Raw genomic sequence first — 20,081 nt, 5'->3', positions numbered from 1 at the left:
ATAAAAAAATTGAATGACCGAAAACTAAGTTCTTTATTGGATTTGTATCTCAAATTAACGGTGCGTTTGGGATTGAGACAGTTACAGTACTAAATTATTTTATAAATATTAGCTATTATAGTTTTAAAGTTATATTGATATGATTTTTCACTTGTATAATGGAAAATCTATTATATCTTTAATAGTCTTGTCAAAATTATTATTTAAAATTTATATTTACTACAAGTTATTAATTTTTATTTCATAATTACAGTTTTTTTTTCCTAGAGCCGTTGTAGCCTAAAAACTATAAAAACCTATAAAAACCTCAATTCCAAACAGGACTTAAATCTATTATCCATTTTTTATTAAATCTCTTTCCCACTCATATATTGATACTATATTATATCATTTTTAGAGATTTAATAAGTTGAACTAACTAATATTTACAAATAAGTGGTGAATTTTACATACATTTTTCTTTGTCTTTCACAGTGTATGGTAGATAATTTGTCCTTTACACTAATTACTATTTTTTTATGAGATTAAATTTTTTTTACTTACCGTTGATTTTTATATGACTTTTTTCTTTAATTTATATACCTATACTATTTATTATTATTTATCTTTAACAACCTTTGTATTCATTTACGTTCACTCTGATGGATGTGGCAACACTGTATACTATTTATCTTTTTAATTTCGAGTTTGTATATGTTTTGAATTAGAACAAGTATTATTGTTTTAAAATTTTTAAAAAAAAAAACGAAAAGAAACGGAGAAAATTGAGGGTCGTGGCCATCGGGTCAACCCACCCGTCCTTTAAAATCGGGTCTGTAACCGCTTTTGGCCCACCTGCCCGCTCATTACACAGAAATAGAGAAATATACGCAGGTTTTAGGAGGGTTTAAAGGCGGCTGCGCCATTTTGTCCTCCTCCTCTAGTGATTTGATTTCAATCTTCTTCTCAGTTACTGTTTCTGCCTTTAATTTCGTTTGCTTTCATTTGTAGTAATTCGTCCCCAGAAATTGCAAGAAAATTTTGCAACATTTCACCGATTTCTAAGATCATCTTCTCTGCACCTCTTATAATTGTCCACGTCCTCTTTTTCTCAATTCATCAGATCATCAAAAGACTCTTCTTCTTCATTTAAAACATGTGGAGAAACTTAGCCAGACAATCTTCTACCAGAAATTTTAAATTTTCCCCGTCGAAGGTTTCTCAAACAACTAATTTCCTTAAGAAAATTACATCTCTTGAGACCCAAACTCTCTTAGATTCTTCATGCCCACTTCTTGGTTTTCGTCGAACAAGTTTTTTATCATCTCAAAAATCCAACTTGGGTCAGTCCAATTTCACTCAGTCAATCTACCCTTTTGGGGTTTTAACTAGTAGAAGTTATGCGAGTGCTGCTGAGGCAATTGCTTCCGAATCAGAGCTTTCGGGTTCTGAAGAAGTGCAAGAATTGATTGACCAATTTAATGAAAAAGGAGTGAGCATTTTGGATTCGTCATCAATGCTTGATAAGCAGCCAAAGAAAAAGGGTACTGGGATGGGCACGGCAAAGTACTACATGTTAAAGCGTAGGCAAATCAAGATAGAGACCGAAGCATGGGAACAGGCAGCTAAGGAGTATCAAGATCTTTTAGCGGACATGTGTGAGCAAAAGCTTGCACCCAATTTGCCTTATGTTAAGTCCTTGTTTCTTGGTTGGTTTGAGCCTCTAAGGGACGCAATTGCTAAAGACCAGGCAACTGCCCAGGACAAGTGGAAACATATGACATATGCTCCGTATTTCAATAATTTGCCGGCCGATATGATGGCGGTTATTACTATGCATAAGTTGGTGGGGTTGTTGATGACAAATGCTGGAGAAGTTAGGGTGGTACAGGCGGCTTGTCAGATAGGTGAAGCCATTGAAAATGAGGTGGGTAGACTAAGGATTTTCTGGATACTCATGATGTTGTTTTCCGTTATTTGGTTGTTTGGATTTAGTGAGCATATTTTTTTGAATTTATATGTGGTTGATCTAATTCGTGTTTGAGAACTGAAATCATAGTATTATTCCTGATTGAGTTGTCTACTTGTCTTCATAAACCTTGCTTTGGAAAGTCAATCTTGTAGACGAAGGACTTGATATTTATATCCTATTTTGTGGTTTTCCCAGTTTTTTACGATAGTTATGCTTGAGTCACTCCAATTTGTCCTGCTTCTGCATTTATCAAAGAGCATATTGTTCTATGGATCTACCAAATGACAAGTATCCGGCATTGTTTTTGTATGTGCTTGTTTAAATTTCTTAACAACATTTTCCTTGTTGCTTACATTTGACTGTTTCGTATGTGGATCAGGCAAGGATACGGAGTTTCTTCGAGAGTACAAAGAAGAAGAATGCAACTGATAATAATTTGGAAGGTGATTCTGAACCTGTGACGAATGATCCGGAGAAACTGATAAAAGAGCAAGAAAAATTAAAGAAAAGGGTTACAAGTTTAATAAAAAAGCAAAAGCTACGACAAGTGAGGGGGATAGTGAAGGGGCATGTTGATTTAAAGCCATGGGGTCAGGACGCTCTTGTGAAGGTTTGTGATGTCTGTAGACATAAATGTGGAAGTCAGTCCTCTTTGTCATTGCTGTTTTGTTGTTGTAATTGTTGGTCTGTTTTGATATTTGTTGCTTTCCCAGGTTGGCTGCAGGTTGATTCAATTGTTAATGGAAACAGCCTATATACAACCTCCTGTTGATCAGTTAGGCGATAGTCCACCCGATATTCGTCCGGCATTTGTGCACACTCTTAAAAGTTTCACAAAAGAGGCATTGTAAGAAAGACTGCGTTTCTGATTAATATATTGTCCATCTAAAAATACCACTCTATTTCTCCTATTGTAATGTATACATGTTGTGGTTTCCTATACCAGGAAGGGCAGGAGATATGGTGTTATTGAATGTGATCCACTAGTCCGCAAAGGTCTTGAGAAAACTGTGAGTGGAATATCTTCTTCTAGGGTGGCTTGTATTTCATGCCTTTTGTTCACGTTCTTCTGTTATGGAATAATTCTACGAGTTTGGTTGTTATACACTTTCCCATTTCTTACTTTTCTATGCATAAATTATAAAAATGAAACTAATATCTGTTTGTCCAAACAGGGTAGGCACATGATCATTCCTTATATGCCAATGCTGGTTCCTCCTTTAAACTGGAGAGGGTATGGATTTCATATTTCAGCATTTTACATGTGGCAATAATCTGAAGTTCTCTGCATTGTTATATTTTACTGAAGAGCAGGGTTCTAAATTTATGTCTTAATAATGAATTGAAGGACGATACTTTTACTTTTTTTGGTGCACGAATTGTGTGTTGTAATTAAAATATATTTTGCACTAGTCTGTTGAGGCTTAGTTGAATTGTGTATTGGGAACCAGATTTTGGTTGCTGCTTTTCCAATGGTTAACTATGTTGTTAACATTATTTGTAACAGCTATTGATACAATTTGAGCTTTGCAGTTTGCACTTTTAGATTTTATACTGGATTTATACCATGTTTTTATTTTCTGGCAGGTATAACCGAGGCGGGCACTTTTTTTTACCATCTTATGTCATGAGAACACATGGAGCAAGACAACAACGTGAAACAATAAAAATGACTCCAAGGAGTCAATTGGAGCCTGTTTTTCAGGTTTCCAGAGTTCTCTATTCTAGTATCTTCTATGATCTGTTCAATCTTTACCGATTAATCATTAATTTTTGATGTGTTCTTTTTGTGGAATTTCATCTTGAATAGTAGTTACGATATTTCCAATTTCGTATGTTTGTACTCTGTGAGAATCTCTGTGGCTTGGTTGAACTAGTTCTGTGATTGTTTCTGAATCAGGCACTGGATACTCTTGGTAGTACCAAATGGAGGGTAAATAAAAGGATTCTTGGTGTAATCGACAGAATGTGGGCTAGTGGAGGCTGTCTTGCTGGCTTGGTCGACCAGGAAGATGTGGGTACACTAAAACAAGCCAAAATAGTTTTTTTCTTCAATGTTGGTTCATTATCATTTTTCTTACAATAAGGAGTCAAATAAAAAAATTATTTGTTGCTTAGAGCTTGTGTGCCTAATGCAATGCTTAGAGCTTGTTTCATTAATCATTATTCTTCACTTTCTCTATAATTATTCTACTTAACAGGTGCCTCTCCCTGAGAAACCTGACACTGATGATGAAACAGAAATCAAGAAATGGAAATGGAAAGTGAAGACTGCTAAAAAGCAAAATAGTGAGAAGCATTCACAGCGTTGTGATATAGAACTCAAACTTTCTGTAAGAGACATTGCTGTTCAATAAAATCTACGTGCTGCCATTGCATGCTCTGCTAGCCGAATTTTTAGTCTTTTCTTTGTTTGGGAAACAGGTTGCCCGAAAGATGAAGGATGAGGAGGGCTTCTACTACCCTCATAACCTTGATTTCCGTGGTCGTGCATATCCAATGCACCCATATTTGAATCATCTTGGCTCTGATCTATGCCGAGGGATCTTGGAGTTTGAAGAGGGATGCCCTCTTGGGAAGTCGGGCCTACATTGGCTGAAGATACATCTGGCAAATCTATATGCTGGTGGTGTGGACAAGCTCTCGTATGAAGGTCGGGTAGCATTCACTGAGAATCATTTGGATGATATCTTTGATTCTGCAGACAGACCTCTTGAAGGAAGGCGCTGGTGGTTGGGGGCAGAAGATCCTTTTCAATGCTTGGCAACATGTATCAATCTCTCAGAAGCACTGAGAAGCCCCTCTCCAGAGTCTACTATTTCACATATTCCTGTCCACATGGTATTTTCTGTTTTCACTTAGTGAAAATTCATATACTTAACTGGATAATATCCCTGCCTACTTATATGATCTCATGTTTCTGCATTCAGGAAATATTCTATTAAATAAAATCTTTCCTCTCTCTCTCTCTCTCTCTCTCTCTCTCTCTCTCTCTGGGCTGGTGGAGTTGACAAACTTTTAAGTTTTCTAGTTATATTTTTATTTCCTTTAAACGGTATGAGACATGAAGTCCAACTTTCTGGACTACAAAGGAAGCAGAAGGTTGAACTTCTACATTTAAAAAACATATTCAGCCTTGTCAATTTATCTAGATACTGATGCATCAGCCAGTGTCTGTGATGAATTGTAGTTAGCCTCTGTTGTCAGAACACGCAATGTTTGAAGTTTGACTCGTGTATGGTGGATTAAGATAATTATTTGTTACGGTGTTGAGAGGATTTTTAATGGTTCCCATATTTTTTATTACTTTGCCATTATGTCGCTGCACTCTAATGAGGTTGAGGTCCTCCAACTCCTCTTAATGCATCACAATTTTTATTGGTTGGATGCATACCATCCTTCAAAACTTAATTTTGCCTTTTCTTGTTCTGTTCCTATTGAAGGATGGTTCGTGTAATGGCTTACAACACTATGCTGCCCTTGGAAGGGACAAGGTATGGAACTTCTAGTTGTTAGTTGAGGACAATTTAGTCCTTTTGAGTTGCTGACTTTGGAAGTATAATATAAGTTCTCCATCATTAGAATAAGTTTTTGGCTTTTATGTTTTAGTTGGGAGCTGCTGCTGTGAATCTTGTGGGGGGAGATAAACCTGCAGATGTTTACTCAGGCATTGCTGCCCGGTAAGTTGTACTTTCTCCTGCTCTCCTTCCTTTTCTCTCTCTCATGTTAATCCATCTAATTGAATTCTTTTTTGCAATTTAGAGTTCTTGAGATCATGCGGGCTGATGCAGATAAAGATCCTGCTACTTATCCATATGCGTCATGTGCAAGGCTTTTAATCAATCAGGTTTGTATTGTTGTCATGCTCATTATATTGTATTGCTGTAGTCTTTCTGTAAGAATATGTAATTGATTTGAGAATACATATGGTAGAATTGGTTTTCATCATTTAACTTGATGATACAGCAACTCTTTATTGTGAGGGTTGTGTTTCATCATTATTGGCCAAGTAAGCTTGTATTCCTAATGGGTTACAATTATGACTGGACATACTTAGGTAGACAGAAAATTGGTGAAGCAGACTGTAATGACATCAGTCTATGGTGTCACTTATATTGGTGCTCGTGACCAAATCAAGAAGAGGTTGAAAGAAAGATGTGCTATAGAAGATGATTCAAAACTATTTGGAGCAGCTTGCTATGCAGCAAAGGTAAGGGAATAAGACTATGGTTCCATTTGTGTGTCATGTATAACACGGTCTGAACCCTTTTTTTTCTGCATGAGCAGACTACATTGACTGCCTTGGGAGAAATGTTTGAAGCGGCAAGAAGTATCATGAGTTGGCTTGGCGAGTGTGCAAAGGTTTGTTCATCTAGTTTTGTTATTTATTTGATTAGTGTTTTATATCTGAACTCTGTACTCATCTCTCGCTGGAAAGCTGAGCACATAGTCAGTGAACAGCAGTGAAACTAATGTTTGATTTGAGCTGAGGAGATTGTCCAAATGAGAATTCTGTGATAAGACTGTTTTGTTATAAGCTTGAGGTTCTTTAAGAGTTAAACAGTGACGTAATAATATTTGGATCAGGTTATTCTTGGAATGGATTTGGCCCTTCTCTTTTTGTTTCTGACTATAGTAGTTGGATATAAACAGGTGATAGCTTCAGAGAATCAGGCTGTTCGGTGGACAACTCCTCTTGGCCTTCCTGTTGTTCAACCTTACCACCAGTTAGGAAGGCATCTTGTAATGTTCTAAAATATTGGTTGAACTTTAAAAATTGACATCTTAATTCCATTATTACACCATTTTGTATTAAAGCCATCAGTATTTTTAGTTTGTCATTAACAGTTTATTGAAATAAATGCAGATTAGAACTTCCCTTCAGACATTGGCGCTACAGCGAGAAACTGACAAGGTCATTTTCATTTTCCTTTTGACCGTTTGTTGTTACTGATCTCTGTCTTCGAAAACGGTAAAGAGCAAAACTTTAACAAATATGATGAGTATCTATAGCTGTTGATCACTATAATGAAAGCTTAGCCTTGGGTGGGAGTAAAAAAATTTCTTCATTACTGTTCTTTCATATTTTTCCTGTTTTACTGGTTTTACAATCTGTGAATTTATGGTCTGTTGAAAAAATAGATTCTTTAACCCATGTAATCACTAAACATTACATTACTAAACCAATTGCTTTTGTCTTTATTATAGGTTATGGTTAAGCGGCAGAGAACAGCCTTTCCCCCAAATTTTGTTCACTCTCTTGATGGTTCCCACATGATGATGACCGCTGTTGCCTGCAAAAGGGCAGGCTTGTCTTTTGCTGGTACTTTGTGGGCTCTTTTTGTCTTCTTCAGTTATACATATGTATTTATCTTATCCATTTGTGGGGGCTCTAAAACTATTTGATACCCATGTTTGATTACAGGTGTCCATGATTCATACTGGACACATGCATGTGATGTTGATCAAATGAATAGAATACTCAGAGAAAAGTTCGTTGAACTCTATGAGCAGCCAATCCTGGAGGATGTAAGTATCTTATAAATTGCTCTATCATATAGGTATAACTTAGACAGCTAGTTATGGATTTTTATTTCCTTTTTTTTTTCTTTTTTCTTCTATTACTTTTTAAGTTAAAGGAATGCTGGAGTTACTAAGGGTTTGTATCCTCATCAAGTTCTCCTATCCGGTGGAGGCTTAAGAAAATTTCTCTGTGAATTGCAAATAGGAAATGCATATTACCAGTTGCAGGTCCTTAACATTTGTTTCTCATCCTGGATTTTGGAGAAAATTAAGACTTAGGAAGTCAAACAGTTAGATAATATCAATTGCTCTCACAAAATTTGTTCGTTACTTGGTTCAAGTTATGGAAATCAGAATCTGCAAGGTCTATAGAACTCTCGTATTCTCTCGTTTACATAATGTGATTATGGAACTAGATATATTGCTGTTAAAATTTATCTTCCCTTTTTGGTTTATTGTCTAATTTTGCTGCTGATTGTTTGTTCTTACAGTTGTTGGCGAGCTTTCAGAAGCAATTCCCTAAATTAAACTTTCCTCCGCTACCAGAGCGGGGAGACTTTGATCTCAGAGATGTTTTGGAGTCTCCCTATTTCTTTAACTAGTCTGTACATCATGCTTTGCTTGATGCTTCTCCTTTTAAATTGTTTCTTCCTCTGTCATTCAACCAGAAGCTGATGGCAATTGTGCGTATCTTTCATTCATACTCATGATTAAGTGAAAGGCAAGATCCCTACACCCAATATGTGTCGAAAAAGATGAAAGAATTTAACAGTTGGCAGTAGTCGGGTCCTCAAATGCTTTGGTACATACATCAGAATGCCAATGAGCTTTTTCACAGAAGGGATGGCCTACAGAATTCCTTGAAGTATTGAATCTTTAATGTTCTGGCGCTGCTGTAGTTGCACAAGGTAGTTAAAATGAAGCAAGTTTTGTTCATATAAAATGTGTATAGCCAAAAGAAAATTAAAGTTTTGGTGGTGATTGAGCAACACTTGATAAAACGTTCCAGTGGATTGCAAGGCTGTGCTCGTCATATTTAGCTTCCATTTCTCTGTGGATGATGAGATTAATAGGTTTCGGCAGGTGTAATTTCCGACTTGTAGAAAGAGTAGGTATGATTATTCTTTGTGGTATATTGCCACCGTCTGTGTACCATTTGTTTTGTAGAATGTGAACAATTGATCGGGGAACTGATTGTCCTAATTATATTGTAGAGAGTAATAATAATATATATATATATATATACGGATCCTGCTTTGTTACCACAGTGGTAACATAGCACATTTGTTTTTGTCTTTTTTGGGTTAATTACACTGAAATTCATGTTTTATTCTAAAATTAGAAAACAATCAGATAATCTTAAATTTTGACTCATTAGTCCTACTTATTTTTATTTTTTTAAACTTAAATCAAAAGGTGGTGAGGGTATCTTTTAATTATTAATTCACACGCCCATTATCAAAGTTTTAAAAAGAAAATTTACTCTATACATTTACCTAAATGTCAAATATATCTTTGATAAAACTAATTTTTTATTTGTACTAAATAAACTAGTTAAAATAATATAAAAAATTGATTGAATTCTTTACATGACCACTAGTTTCAGTTCCATATCTCTAACAATCAGCAATTAAATTCTGTGACTAACTCTAAATTATAGAACATGAGATGTGAAAAAGGTTCTCAAAATAAGTGTGGAGTATAAAATGACTTTGCCTCCAAATTCTTATTAAAAGCTTCTAAACTTATTCATCAAGTAAGAGTGAATGACGAGCGCCCCCCCCCCCCCCCCCACTTTTTGATACCTTTTTATTAAACAATAAAAAGATTTTAATTGGTAAATTAATATATTTTTATTGCATTTGAAATTATTTATTGTATATTGAATAAGTATTATGAAAAAAATATTAACTACAAATTAAGAACAAGAGATCAAATTCATACTCATATTTATCATAAAATATGGTTTGTAATAATACATGCTTTTACTATATATTAAATTAATTAATTAATGAGAAAGAATATTAATTTAAATATATTAATTCAAATATAAGAATAAATCAATTTATCAGTGAAATTAACTAGGTCATTTGACACAATATATTGTATTGTATTAGCTGCATTGTATTACTATGTGTGTCATTAAGGTGTATTAAACTATAATACAATATCATGTTCGGTGCAACATGAACTATAGTATACGTAATAATATTTTATATCATTATTTAGATTATTATTAATTTTAAATTAATATTATTCAAATTTATTAATATTTAAGTATTTATTATTCGTTATATTAAATATTTAAAAATAATTAATTTTTATATACTAATTATTATAATATAATTAAATAAAGTTATATTATATTATATTTTTTTATTTTTATACATTATTTAAGTATTTATTATTAGTTGGATTAAATTGTTAAATAATAATCAATTTTATATATTAATTACTATAATATAATTAAATAATGTAGTATTATGTTATAATTTTATTTTTATATAATATTTAAGTATTTATTATTAGTTATATTAGCTTAATAAATAATAATCAATTTTTATTTATTAATGTTATAATATAATTAAGTAATATATTATTTAATTATATTTTTAATATAATTAAAATGTTTTAATATTATTGAATAATAAATTGTAAATTTATGGACTTATGTGTCAATATTTTAAACTTTTTTACTTTTGCAATTTTGTAACAAACATTAGAGAGTATAATATTAATAACCCAACAAAAACATTTTAGCCATTGCACTTGTTTGAGTTAAATCTAACAGTTTTATTAGGACAAAAAAAAAAAAAAGGTTCCAGTGGTAACATAGTCCCCTTCTTCAAGTTTGTTTCCAGTCTGCATGTTGTAATCGTTTACCGAACCTGTCTTGTCTATTAAATAGCCGCCGTTTGGAAACTCATATCGTGTCTGCATCATAATGATTTAATACACTCTGAAATTTTTCTTTTTCTTGTTAGTTGTCACTATACTGATGGTGTTTATATTGAATATTGCTGCAACTTGCAGACAAAGTGCATGTCATAAACCATCGACCAATAGAACACGATTAGAGTTTCTAAACATGTTACTAAAAGTCAATGAATAACCTAACTCCTTTTACTGTTTCATCTATAAGACCCAAAACAATAATATTTATGATATTTTCAGGTTCTTTCGCGTGCAAGATTAAACTTATAAGGTGCCACACGATCAAGAAAGATAAAAAAGTAGCGAATCAAAATGGCATTATTTATGCAAATTTCTTACATCAAATACCAAACTATAAGCGTCTATGCAAATCTTGAACGACCAAGTCCTACTGAGGCTGATTGAGTCAAGGCCTCGGGTCAAGGGTGAAGACCTTCCATCCTTTCTAACAATTCAAAAGTAGTCAAGTTACCACTGCTCCTGGTTTCTCAAGTTCTGTTGCTGGTTTCTCAAGTTCTGTTGCTCCTACAGAGAAGTTCTTTCACAAAATAAGCTCCTACTGGATGTCGGTATGTTTGTATTTATTTTGAGCATGCAGGGAAAGATTCTACTTGCTTTTAATTTGTTTGTAGAGCTATAAAGGTTTTTGAGGTTTTGATAAAATTTACCTGATTAAATTCCGCAGAAAGTGGTTATTGCAACCAGTTTTGTTTTCTCTCAATATCATTGGCATGCATAAGGAAAGCTTTGAAACACGACTGCAATGTGTGTCGATCATCTATTAAATCTTTTATAGGACTATTTTCGAGATGTTTCATCTTCGTGGTGGCAGAGGATGCAATCAAGTGTCATCTGAGCTTCATAATAGGCGCACACACTAATACACTATCTGTGGAGCCTTCCTATTCCATTAAAATTAGACATTCTTGGTACCTAATTGGAGTATCTGATAGAACTCTGCATGCACGGTTCGCACAAAAACCTGCGAATTAGAGAATACTATTCTCGAAGGACTATTCCTTTTTTATTTACGTTGACAGGTCTAAAAAACAGGAATATAACTTCCTCATGTTCTTGAAGTGAATATTATTTTTTCGTATAGTGTTTTCTTGTAATTTACAAAACGAAAGAAATGGTATCTTGTCATTGCTTATATAACTTGGAATGCTTCATATCAGAGCCAGACTAATTTTCTCCGCTTTTTCTTTAGTTCAACAAAGCTGGAACTTCAATTACAAGTCTTGCTGACTCCTTGTTGGAATCTATTTCGGAGATCACGGCGGTATGCATGGAATTAGAAAGTGAAAAGTTTACTGAAATTGGATGTTATTTCTATCGAGCTACTCCAGTCATAATGGAGTTGCAGACAACCAAGTACACTCCAGCCAATGCATTGGAGATTCTGCAATCTTTGTCTAAAAGCATTAGTTTGGGCAAGGATCTTGTTGCGAAATGCAAAAGGGGTGACCATTCAATGTCAGATGCGGAACTGAGAAGCACAATGTTACAGCTGCTGGGGGTGATTAGAAGAATGGGAGAATGTCTGAGCTTGATACCATCATCAACCTTTAGGGGCCAAGAATATGCAGAAGTTGCTGTCCTGTCTCTTTCAAAGGAGATGCTGAATGCTCATTTTGATATTCAAGTACTGCATACCAAAGAGCTGGAATCGCAGATGGACTTGCAAGCCATGGAAGAACAAGCACCACTGGAATCAGACCTCTACTCTGTCAGTGTAGAAGTTTCCATGAATTCTTCCATGAATTCTAAGTCATACGACATGCCACTTCCAATTGAATACTTCGGAAGTACAAGCCTCAGCAGCCAAAGCTCAGATCATAGCACTAGCAGATCAATTTCATTGCCGAAGGTGGCTCAGTACATTGAGCCTCTGTATGAGACTTTCTACTGTCCATTGACTAAGGAAATTATGGATGATCCAGTCACCATAGAGAGCGGAGTAACCTATGAAAGAAATGCAATAACAGCGTGGTTTGAAAAGTTTGAAACATCAGGGGAAATATTTTGCCCAACCACTGGGAAGAAGCTCATGAGCAGGGGCTTAAACACCAATGTAGCTCTAAAGACTACGATTGAAGAGTGGAAAGATAGGAATGATGCAGAAAGGATCAAGGTTTCCCGGGCAGCTTTGTCTTTAGCTGGTTCAGACAGAATGGTACTCGAGGCAATAAAAGATTTGCAAACAGTCTGCCAGAGGAAACAGTATAATAAGGTACAAGTTCGCAATGTTGGGGTGTTGCCGTTGCTCACTAAGTTACTCGAGTATAAAGACAGAAATGTCAGATGTGCAGCAATGGAACTATTACGTCAATTGGTTGTGGAAGATGATGAAGGAAAGGTTTGATTCCCCATATTTCCTGATCTTTTATGACATGCAACAAAATAATATGATCACAAGAGCTTAACAATTCTGATGCATTATTAATTTTTCAAAGTATTTAAGCCAGAAACATTATCTTGGAAAGAGATAAATAATTTACAATAAAAAAATGCAACAATTCACTAAGAACTGCAGAAAGCTAATCTACTAGCCTTGCTTTTGCCATCTGTGATGATAAAAAATAATTTGCATTGAGGAGGGCATTTTTTATTTGGAACAAGTCAAATTGAACTTTGGAAACTTATTCCAGGATTTCTTTTACATTGGTGTAGGAGATGATTGCCGAGACTATGGATATATCAATATTAATCAAGTTGCTCTCAAGCAGTCACCGCCCAGTAAGACATGAATCATTGCTACTCTTGCTTGAGCTTTCAAGCACCCGATCTTTGTGTGAGAAAATTGGGTCAATCCCCGGAGGGATATTGGTGCTGATCACTTTCAAATTCAATTGGTCCATTGATGTCTTCGCTGCAGAGATAGCAGATCAAATACTAAGGAATCTCGAGAGAAATCCAGATAACATCAAGTGTATGGCAGAAAATGGACTTTTGGAACCCCTGATGCATCATCTAAATGAAGGTAATTTTTGAAATGACCATTTTAAATTTAGCATAATTTTGGACTTCTCTAAAATCAGCTTCAGATGATAGCATTCGGAAATAATAAAATGTGCAAAAGCTTTGCTATCTAATTATGACTACATATGTTGTTTCAACATCAAATATATAAACAGGTTCCGAGGAGATACAGATGGAAATGGCAAGCTACTTAGGAGAAATAGTTCTTGGACATGACAGTAAAATCAATGTGCCTGGGAGAGCTGCTTCCACTCTCATCAGAATGGTGCATAGCGGAAACAGTCTAACAAGAAGGATAGCATTCAAAGCACTAATGCAAATCTCGTCTCATCATCCAAGTTGCAAAATACTCGTAGAAGCAGGTATTGTACAAGTCATGGCAGAAGAGATGTTTATTCGGATAATCCACAATGAACCAATGAACTCAAAAGAAGAAGCTGCTGCAATTCTAGCGAATATACTCGAATCTGGGCTTGAGCATCACAGTCTCCAAGTAAATTCTCATGGTCACACAATGGTATCAGACTATGTTGTTTACAACATAATCTACATGCTCAAGAACTCTACCCCAGATGAACTCAACGTCCATCTTATAAGAATTCTACAATGCCTAACAAAGTCCCCCAAACCAATGGCCACCATTGTATCAGTTATCAAAGAAACAGAAGCAAGTTATAGCCTGCTTGAAGTCATTAACAACCCACATGATGAACTTGCTGTTGCAGCAATAAAGCTACTCACTACACTCTCCCCTTACTTGGGCCACGCACTAGTTGAGAGACTATGCAAAACCAGAGGCCAACCTGAGAACTTAATCCAGTGCCCAACTGAAACAATCCACATCACAGAGAAGCAGGCAGTTTCAGCAAAATTTCTTGCAAAGCTGCCCCACCAAAACCTAACACTCAATTTGGCTCTTTCTGCCAGGAATGTAGTTCCTACTATTCTACAGACAATTAATCTAATCCAAAGAAGTGGAACAAGAACAAGCAGGTACGCAAGTGCTTACTTAGAAGGCTTAATTGGGATTCTTGTCAGGTTCACAACAACATTATACGAACCCCAAATACTGTTTCTTGCTAGAACCCACAACTTCACATCTGTATTCACAGAACTGCTTATGAAAACATCATGTGATGAAGTTCAGAAGTTAGCAGCAATTGGGTTGGAGAATCTGTCTTCAGAATCAATAAATCTATCAAAACCACCACAAATAAAGAGTAAAAAGTTCATGAAGTTCTTCTCCTTACCTAAGTCCCTATCAGTTGGCTCATCAAAGAAGAAAAGCGTATCACTTTGTCCAGTTCACAGAGGGGCTTGTTCTTCACAAAACACATTCTGTTTAATCGATGCTAAGGCAGTTGATAGGCTGTTAGCATGTTTGTACCATGAGAATGTTGAGGTGGTTGAAGCTGCATTATCAGCTCTATGTACATTGTTAGACGAAAAAGTAGACGTGGACAAGAGTGTAAGCATGTTGAGTGAAGTGAATGCCATACAACATGTGTTGAATGTCGTTAAAGAGCACAGGCAAGAGGTTCTGCAGCAGAAGTCATTTTGGATGATTGAGAGATTCTTAGTGAAAGGCGGCAACAAGCAGGCTTCAGATATATCTCAGGACAGGTTGCTGCCTGCTACATTGGTCAGTGCTTTTCATCATGGGGATGTTAACACAAGGCAGATAGCTGAGAAAATCTTGAGGCATCTAAACAAGATGCCCAACTTCTCTGCTTCCACCTACACCATGTAAATAAATAAATAAAAAGACGTTCCTTGTAAGTAACTGATGCAGCGGAAGTTTAATGTTCAAAATATTCCGTTGATTCTAGAGAATACCGGAACAAAAGAACAACTAAATTCACGTTGATTCAAAAGAATACCGTGAATTTAGGGGTTAAGACTCGTTGATTCCGTAGAATACCAAGAATTAACTGTTCAAATACTCACAAAGAGATTTGAAAATTGAAATATTATTAAACTCAAAATTCTCTCCTTCAAAGGTTACAAGAGGGAGCTATTTATAGTAGTAGTAATTATCCTAATTCATGAAGGAAAAACAAAATCCTAAATTGAAAGGGAAACAAAATTCTAAATTAGAAAGGAATTTAAAAGTCTTAAACTTTAGTTAATAAGGAAACTAATCCTAGTATAATATGGATTCCTACTCTTCATCATTCCCCCCAGGGTGGAGAGAATTCGCCCGCGAATTCGGATTGTCAGCAACATCTTCATCATGATCACCTCTGTAAGGAATAAGATGCTTAACATTAAATACATCTGCAGTGCGGATATGACTAGGAAGCTTTAATCTGTAGGCATTAGGATTTATCTTCTCTATAATCTCCAAAGGGCCGATTTTCCTGACAGAAAGTTTGTTGTACTCACCAACTGAGAATCTATCTTTAGTTAGGATAACCCAAACAAAATCTCCCACTTGAAATTCCAAAGCTCGACGTTTTTTGTCTGCCATAATTTTATAACCTTCGGTCGTCTGCTTCAAAGACTCTTGCGTAGTTTCATGAATCTTCTGAAGCTGCTCAATAAAGTCTTCTGCTTTACCGCTTTTGCGAACTAAATTTGGAACTGGAGCCAAGTCAATGGGAGCTCGTGGATTATATCCGTAATTTACCTGAAAAGGGCTTAAACCAGTACTACGCTTAACTGCACGGTTATAAGTAAACTCGACTTGATATAACTTTTGATCTCACATCTTCAAGTTATCGCCAACTAGACTACGTAGATGGTTTCCTAAAGAGCGGTTGACAACTTCAGTTTGACCATCTGTTTGTGGGTGGTAAGCACTACTAAAATTCAGGCGAGTGTTAGTCAATTTCCATAATGTCTTCCAAAAATGGCTAAGAAATCGTGTATCCCGGTTAGATACTATAGAACTTGGTAAACCATGCAATCTATAGACTTCCTTGAAGAATAGGCGAGCAACAGTCAAAGCGTCTGTAGTCTTCTTGCAAGCAATGAAGTGAGCCATTTTCGAGAATCGATCAACAACAACAAATATTGAATCCATACCCCTCTGAGTGCGGGGTAATCCTAAAACAAAATCCATGCTAATGTCAGCCCAAGGTTGTGTTGGAATCGGTAGCGGCATATATAACCCAGCATTAGTTGCTGCGCCCTTGGAAACTTGACAAATGCGACAAGTCTCGACATAGTGATAGATTTCACGCCTCATAGTAGGCCAAAAATAAGTGTTGGCTATTAGAGCCAGAGTTTTGTCACGACCCATGTGCCCTTCATTATGTAACTCTGCAATGATTTTCAATCTCAAACTTGAGTCAGGAACACACAACTGATTACTCTTGAAAAGGAATTTGTCATGTAAATGATAATCTGAGCGAAACCCTGCAACAACGTCTTCTAGTATAGGAGCAAAGTAAGGATCAGAAGCATATAACTCTCGAAATGTGTCAAATCCGAGAACTTGATTATGCATCTGTGTCAATAAAGAAGTTCATCGACTAAGTGCATCTGCTACCCGGTTGGATTCACCAGAGGTATGCTTCACCACAAAAGTAAATTGTTGAAGGAATGTTGTCCACGTGGCATGTCTGTGAGAGAGTTTGTCTTGACTATTGAGGTATTTTAACGCGGCATGGTCAGTGTATAAAACAAAGTCTTTATGAATTAGATAATGTCGCCAATGTTTTAACGCTTGGACTACTGCGTAAAATTCCACGTCGTAAGTGCTATAGTGTGCCTTTGCTCCATTCAACTTCTCACTAAAATAAGCTATAGGCTTACCTTGTTGGCTAAGAACAGCTCCAATGCCGACCTTAGAAGCATCACAATGTACCTCATAAGTGAGCGAAAAATCTGGTAGAGCAAGTACTGGGGCAGTAATCAACTTTTCTTTGATAATCTCGAATGCCTTAGTAGCTACCTCTGTCCAAGAGAATTTTCCTCCTTTCATGCAATCCGTGATTGGTGCCATAATAGTACTGAAATGAGGAATGAATCGCCTGTAAAAAGAGGTCAATCCATGGAAACTTCTGGTGGCGGATAAAGTAGTTGGCGGAGGCCAATCTCGAATAGCATCCACTTTTGATTGGTCAACAGATATACCATCTTTCGACACCACATATCCCAAAAATAATACTTTCTCTGTTAAGAAAATACACTTGTTTACTGCTGTGTATAAACTTGCTGCTCTTAAGGCTGAAAGCACTTCTCTCAAATGTTGTAGATGTAACTCGTGGCTGGTGCTATATATAAGTATATCATCGAAGTAAACAACCACAAACTTTCCAATGAAAGGGCGAAGAACTTGATTCATGACTCGCATAAAAGTACTCGGAGCATTGGATAAGCCAAACGGCATTACCAACCACTTGTATAACCCTTCGCGAATTTTAAAAGTTGTTTTCCATTCATCTCCAGGTCGTATTCGAATTTGATGGTAGCCACTTTTCAAATCAAGTTTGGTAAAAATTGTTGCTCCACTGAGTTGATCTAACAAGTCATCTAATCGAGGGATTGGAAAACGATATCGAACTGTAATTTTATTGATAGCTCGACTGTCCACGCACATCCTCCAAGAACCATCTTTCTTTGGAGTCAATAAAGCAGGGACTGCACAGTGACTAAGACTTTCACGGATAAATCCCTTTTCTAGTAACTCTTCTACTTGGCGCCTTAATTCCTCATGTTCTGTAGGACTCATACGATAATGAGGTCGATTTGGTAGTGTAGAACCTGGTACCAAATCAATTTGGTGTTGTATATCCCGAAGAGGTGGTAAACCCTGTGGTAGCTCATTGGGGAACAAATCTTGAAATTCCGCCAGAATAGGTGTCACAGCTTCAGGAATATTTGAATTACCGTTACTCTCTTTTCCCAATAAAATGTAGATTCTCTTTGTCTCTGCTACAACATCTATAAATTGCTTCTTGCTTAACAAATAATTACCCAAGTCTTGCTGGAGAGTAAACTCCTTGTTAGGTAGGAGAACGATCTTGGTGTTGTTAAACATAAAGCTGTAGGTGTTTCTCTTCCCATCATGCACTACGTTTCGATCATATTGCCAAGGTCTACCCAGTAATAGATGACAAGCATCCATAGCCACAACATCACACCAAATTTTGTCTTTATAAATTGAACCAATGGATAAGGAAACTAAACAACATTTCGATACTGTCATTTGATTCCCCTTCTTCAGCCATGTGAGCTTGTATGGAGTTTGATGAGGTTCTGTCTTTAAATTTAGCTTTGTTATGGCTTCTTCTGAAATGACATTCTCGCAACTGCCGGAGTCTATGACCATACGACATACTTTACCCCCAATTGTGCAAGTAGTCTGAAAGATATTTTGTCGTAGCCACTTGTCTTTGTCTTGACCTTTAGGAGTGAAGAATGCACGGTTCACGATCAACATTGGTCCGCTATCACCATGTTCTTCAACAGATTGAGCGCTACCACTACTATCAAAAGTTGGTTCTACAGCAAACTCTTCAGTTTCTTCCTCCTGATAGTCTTCGCTTTCCTCTGTGCCTACGAATAAGCCTTTACCATATTTTCCTCCCTTTTTACATTCTGTCATTCGGTGCCCATTTTCTCCGCAATTAAAACAGCGTAATCCCGAACCCGAGGATTGGGTTTTGCTGCTTTGACCGATTTCACTAGGCTTACTAGTTTTATTTGGAGGATTTGGAGGAGTGAAAGTACGAAATTGGGAAGTCGGGTTTGAATTATCACGAACAACACTTCGAGCACCCCGAAAGCTTGAGTCATTAGTACGTCGACTAAATTGCTTCTCCAACTGCAAGGCTTGTTGGTGTGCCTCTGAAACAGAGTATGGATCAAGTAAATTTAATTGGTCTTGAAATTGAGATCGTAGGCCTCCAATATAGCGGGAAACCTGTTGCTCTTCTGTCTCTGTCAAGTCATTGCGTGCCACCAACCAATGGAATTCTGTAGTGTAATCATCCACTGATCGATTACCTTGCCTTAAATTCTGTAGCTGTTGGTATAACAGTTTGGCATAATTATGAGGCAAGAATGCTCCACGCAAGTGCTTCTTGAACTTTTCCCAAGAATCAATCTTCTTTTTGCCTTGCCTAATCCTTGTGAGCTTAGTTTGTTGCCACCAAGCTGCTGCTCTTCCACGAAATCGAGTTGCAGCAAGCGAAACTAGTTTATTTTCAGGAACTTCTTTGTATTCGAAAACTTCCTCAATGGCGTTAATCCAATCCAATAATTCTTCAGGTCGACCACTTCCTTGAAATTCGGGAATGTCAATTCTCAACCCAGATTCCCATCTTCTGTCATCAGTAGACTCAGTTCTAGGTCGATGCCCAGAGAATGGGTTAGCAAAGCTTCCACTTGATTTGTCTTCACGTTCTGGAGTACGATGGCGTTCGTCAAGTAACTCTGCCATTCGTGCCATTTGTGCAGCTAACATATCAATTCTGGCTGTCATACTAGCCAGGGATTCATCTTTCGAAACATCTTCTTGATTGTAAGTTGTAGTATGAGCATCACGAGCTTTTCTTGGAGGCATTTTTTTTTTTAAATTCGGGTTTAAAAAGGTAGTGGGGCTAAACTGAAAGTAAATAAAAATTTTAGGCCAAAACTGTAATTAAGCAAAAATTTTAGATTTCCGATGACAGTGGTCAGAAATCGAGTAAGGATGGGTGGATCTGAAAGATTTTGGGTTGGTAAGTATGATGGTGGTGGT

The 20,081-nt window shown here is 36.3% G+C and overlaps 2 protein-coding genes across 3 annotated transcripts; both read left to right on the top strand.

Annotated features, from left to right (window-relative positions):
• Positions 1-854: 854 nt before the first annotated feature.
• On the top strand, positions 855-8,710 carry LOC18045030 (DNA-directed RNA polymerase 1B, mitochondrial). Of its 2 annotated transcripts, XM_006437769.2 has the most exons (19): positions 855-1,906; positions 2,331-2,561; positions 2,665-2,798; positions 2,898-2,961; positions 3,127-3,185; positions 3,539-3,656; positions 3,852-3,965; positions 4,153-4,284; positions 4,376-4,792; positions 5,395-5,445; positions 5,561-5,631; positions 5,714-5,798; positions 6,009-6,161; positions 6,239-6,313; positions 6,605-6,694; positions 6,819-6,866; positions 7,160-7,274; positions 7,377-7,480; positions 7,966-8,710. In XM_006437769.2, the coding sequence occupies exons 1-19, from the start codon at positions 1,136-1,138 to the stop codon at positions 8,074-8,076; spliced, it is 2,943 nt and encodes a 980-aa protein (XP_006437832.1). In that variant the 5' UTR covers positions 855-1,135; the 3' UTR covers positions 8,077-8,710. The 2 variants fall into 2 exon arrangements, with proteins under 2 accessions (XP_006437832.1, XP_024041464.1); XM_024185696.1 differs by lacking the exons at positions 7,377-7,480; positions 7,966-8,710 and having other exon boundaries at positions 6,819-6,923; positions 7,160-7,251.
• A 1,967-nt stretch (positions 8,711-10,677) lies between these two features.
• LOC18045029 (putative U-box domain-containing protein 42) lies at positions 10,678-15,179 on the top strand. Its single transcript, XM_006437768.2, has 4 exons — positions 10,678-10,977; positions 11,619-12,767; positions 13,082-13,391; positions 13,546-15,179. Exons 1-4 carry the CDS (start codon positions 10,972-10,974, stop codon positions 15,138-15,140), a joined length of 3,060 nt encoding a protein of 1,019 aa, XP_006437831.1. The 5' UTR covers positions 10,678-10,971; the 3' UTR covers positions 15,141-15,179.
• The last annotated feature ends 4,902 nt before the right edge of the window (positions 15,180-20,081 follow it).

Source organism: Citrus clementina, unplaced genomic scaffold, assembly GCF_000493195.1.
Source record: "Citrus clementina cultivar Clemenules unplaced genomic scaffold, Citrus_clementina_v1.0 scaffold_4, whole genome shotgun sequence".
Lineage (NCBI taxonomy): Eukaryota > Viridiplantae > Streptophyta > Magnoliopsida > Sapindales > Rutaceae > Citrus > Citrus x clementina.
The sequence above is the reverse complement of the archived record's forward strand: the minus strand, read 5'-3'. Positions and strand labels throughout refer to the sequence as shown.

Coding starts and splice junctions, on each gene's coding strand:
- LOC18045030 (XM_006437769.2), top strand. CDS start 1,136: ATGTGGAGAAACTTAGCCAGACAATCTTCTACCAGAAATTTTAAATTT. Junction 2,562..2,664: donor GTCAGGACGCTCTTGTGAAG/GTTTGTGATGTC, acceptor TTGCTTTCCCAG/GTTGGCTGCAGGTTGATTCA. Junction 3,966..4,152: donor GCTTGGTCGACCAGGAAGAT/GTGGGTACACTA, acceptor TCTACTTAACAG/GTGCCTCTCCCTGAGAAACC.
- LOC18045029 (XM_006437768.2), top strand. Junction 12,768..13,081: donor TGGAAGATGATGAAGGAAAG/GTTTGATTCCCC, acceptor ACATTGGTGTAG/GAGATGATTGCCGAGACTAT. Junction 13,392..13,545: donor GATGCATCATCTAAATGAAG/GTAATTTTTGAA, acceptor ATATATAAACAG/GTTCCGAGGAGATACAGATG.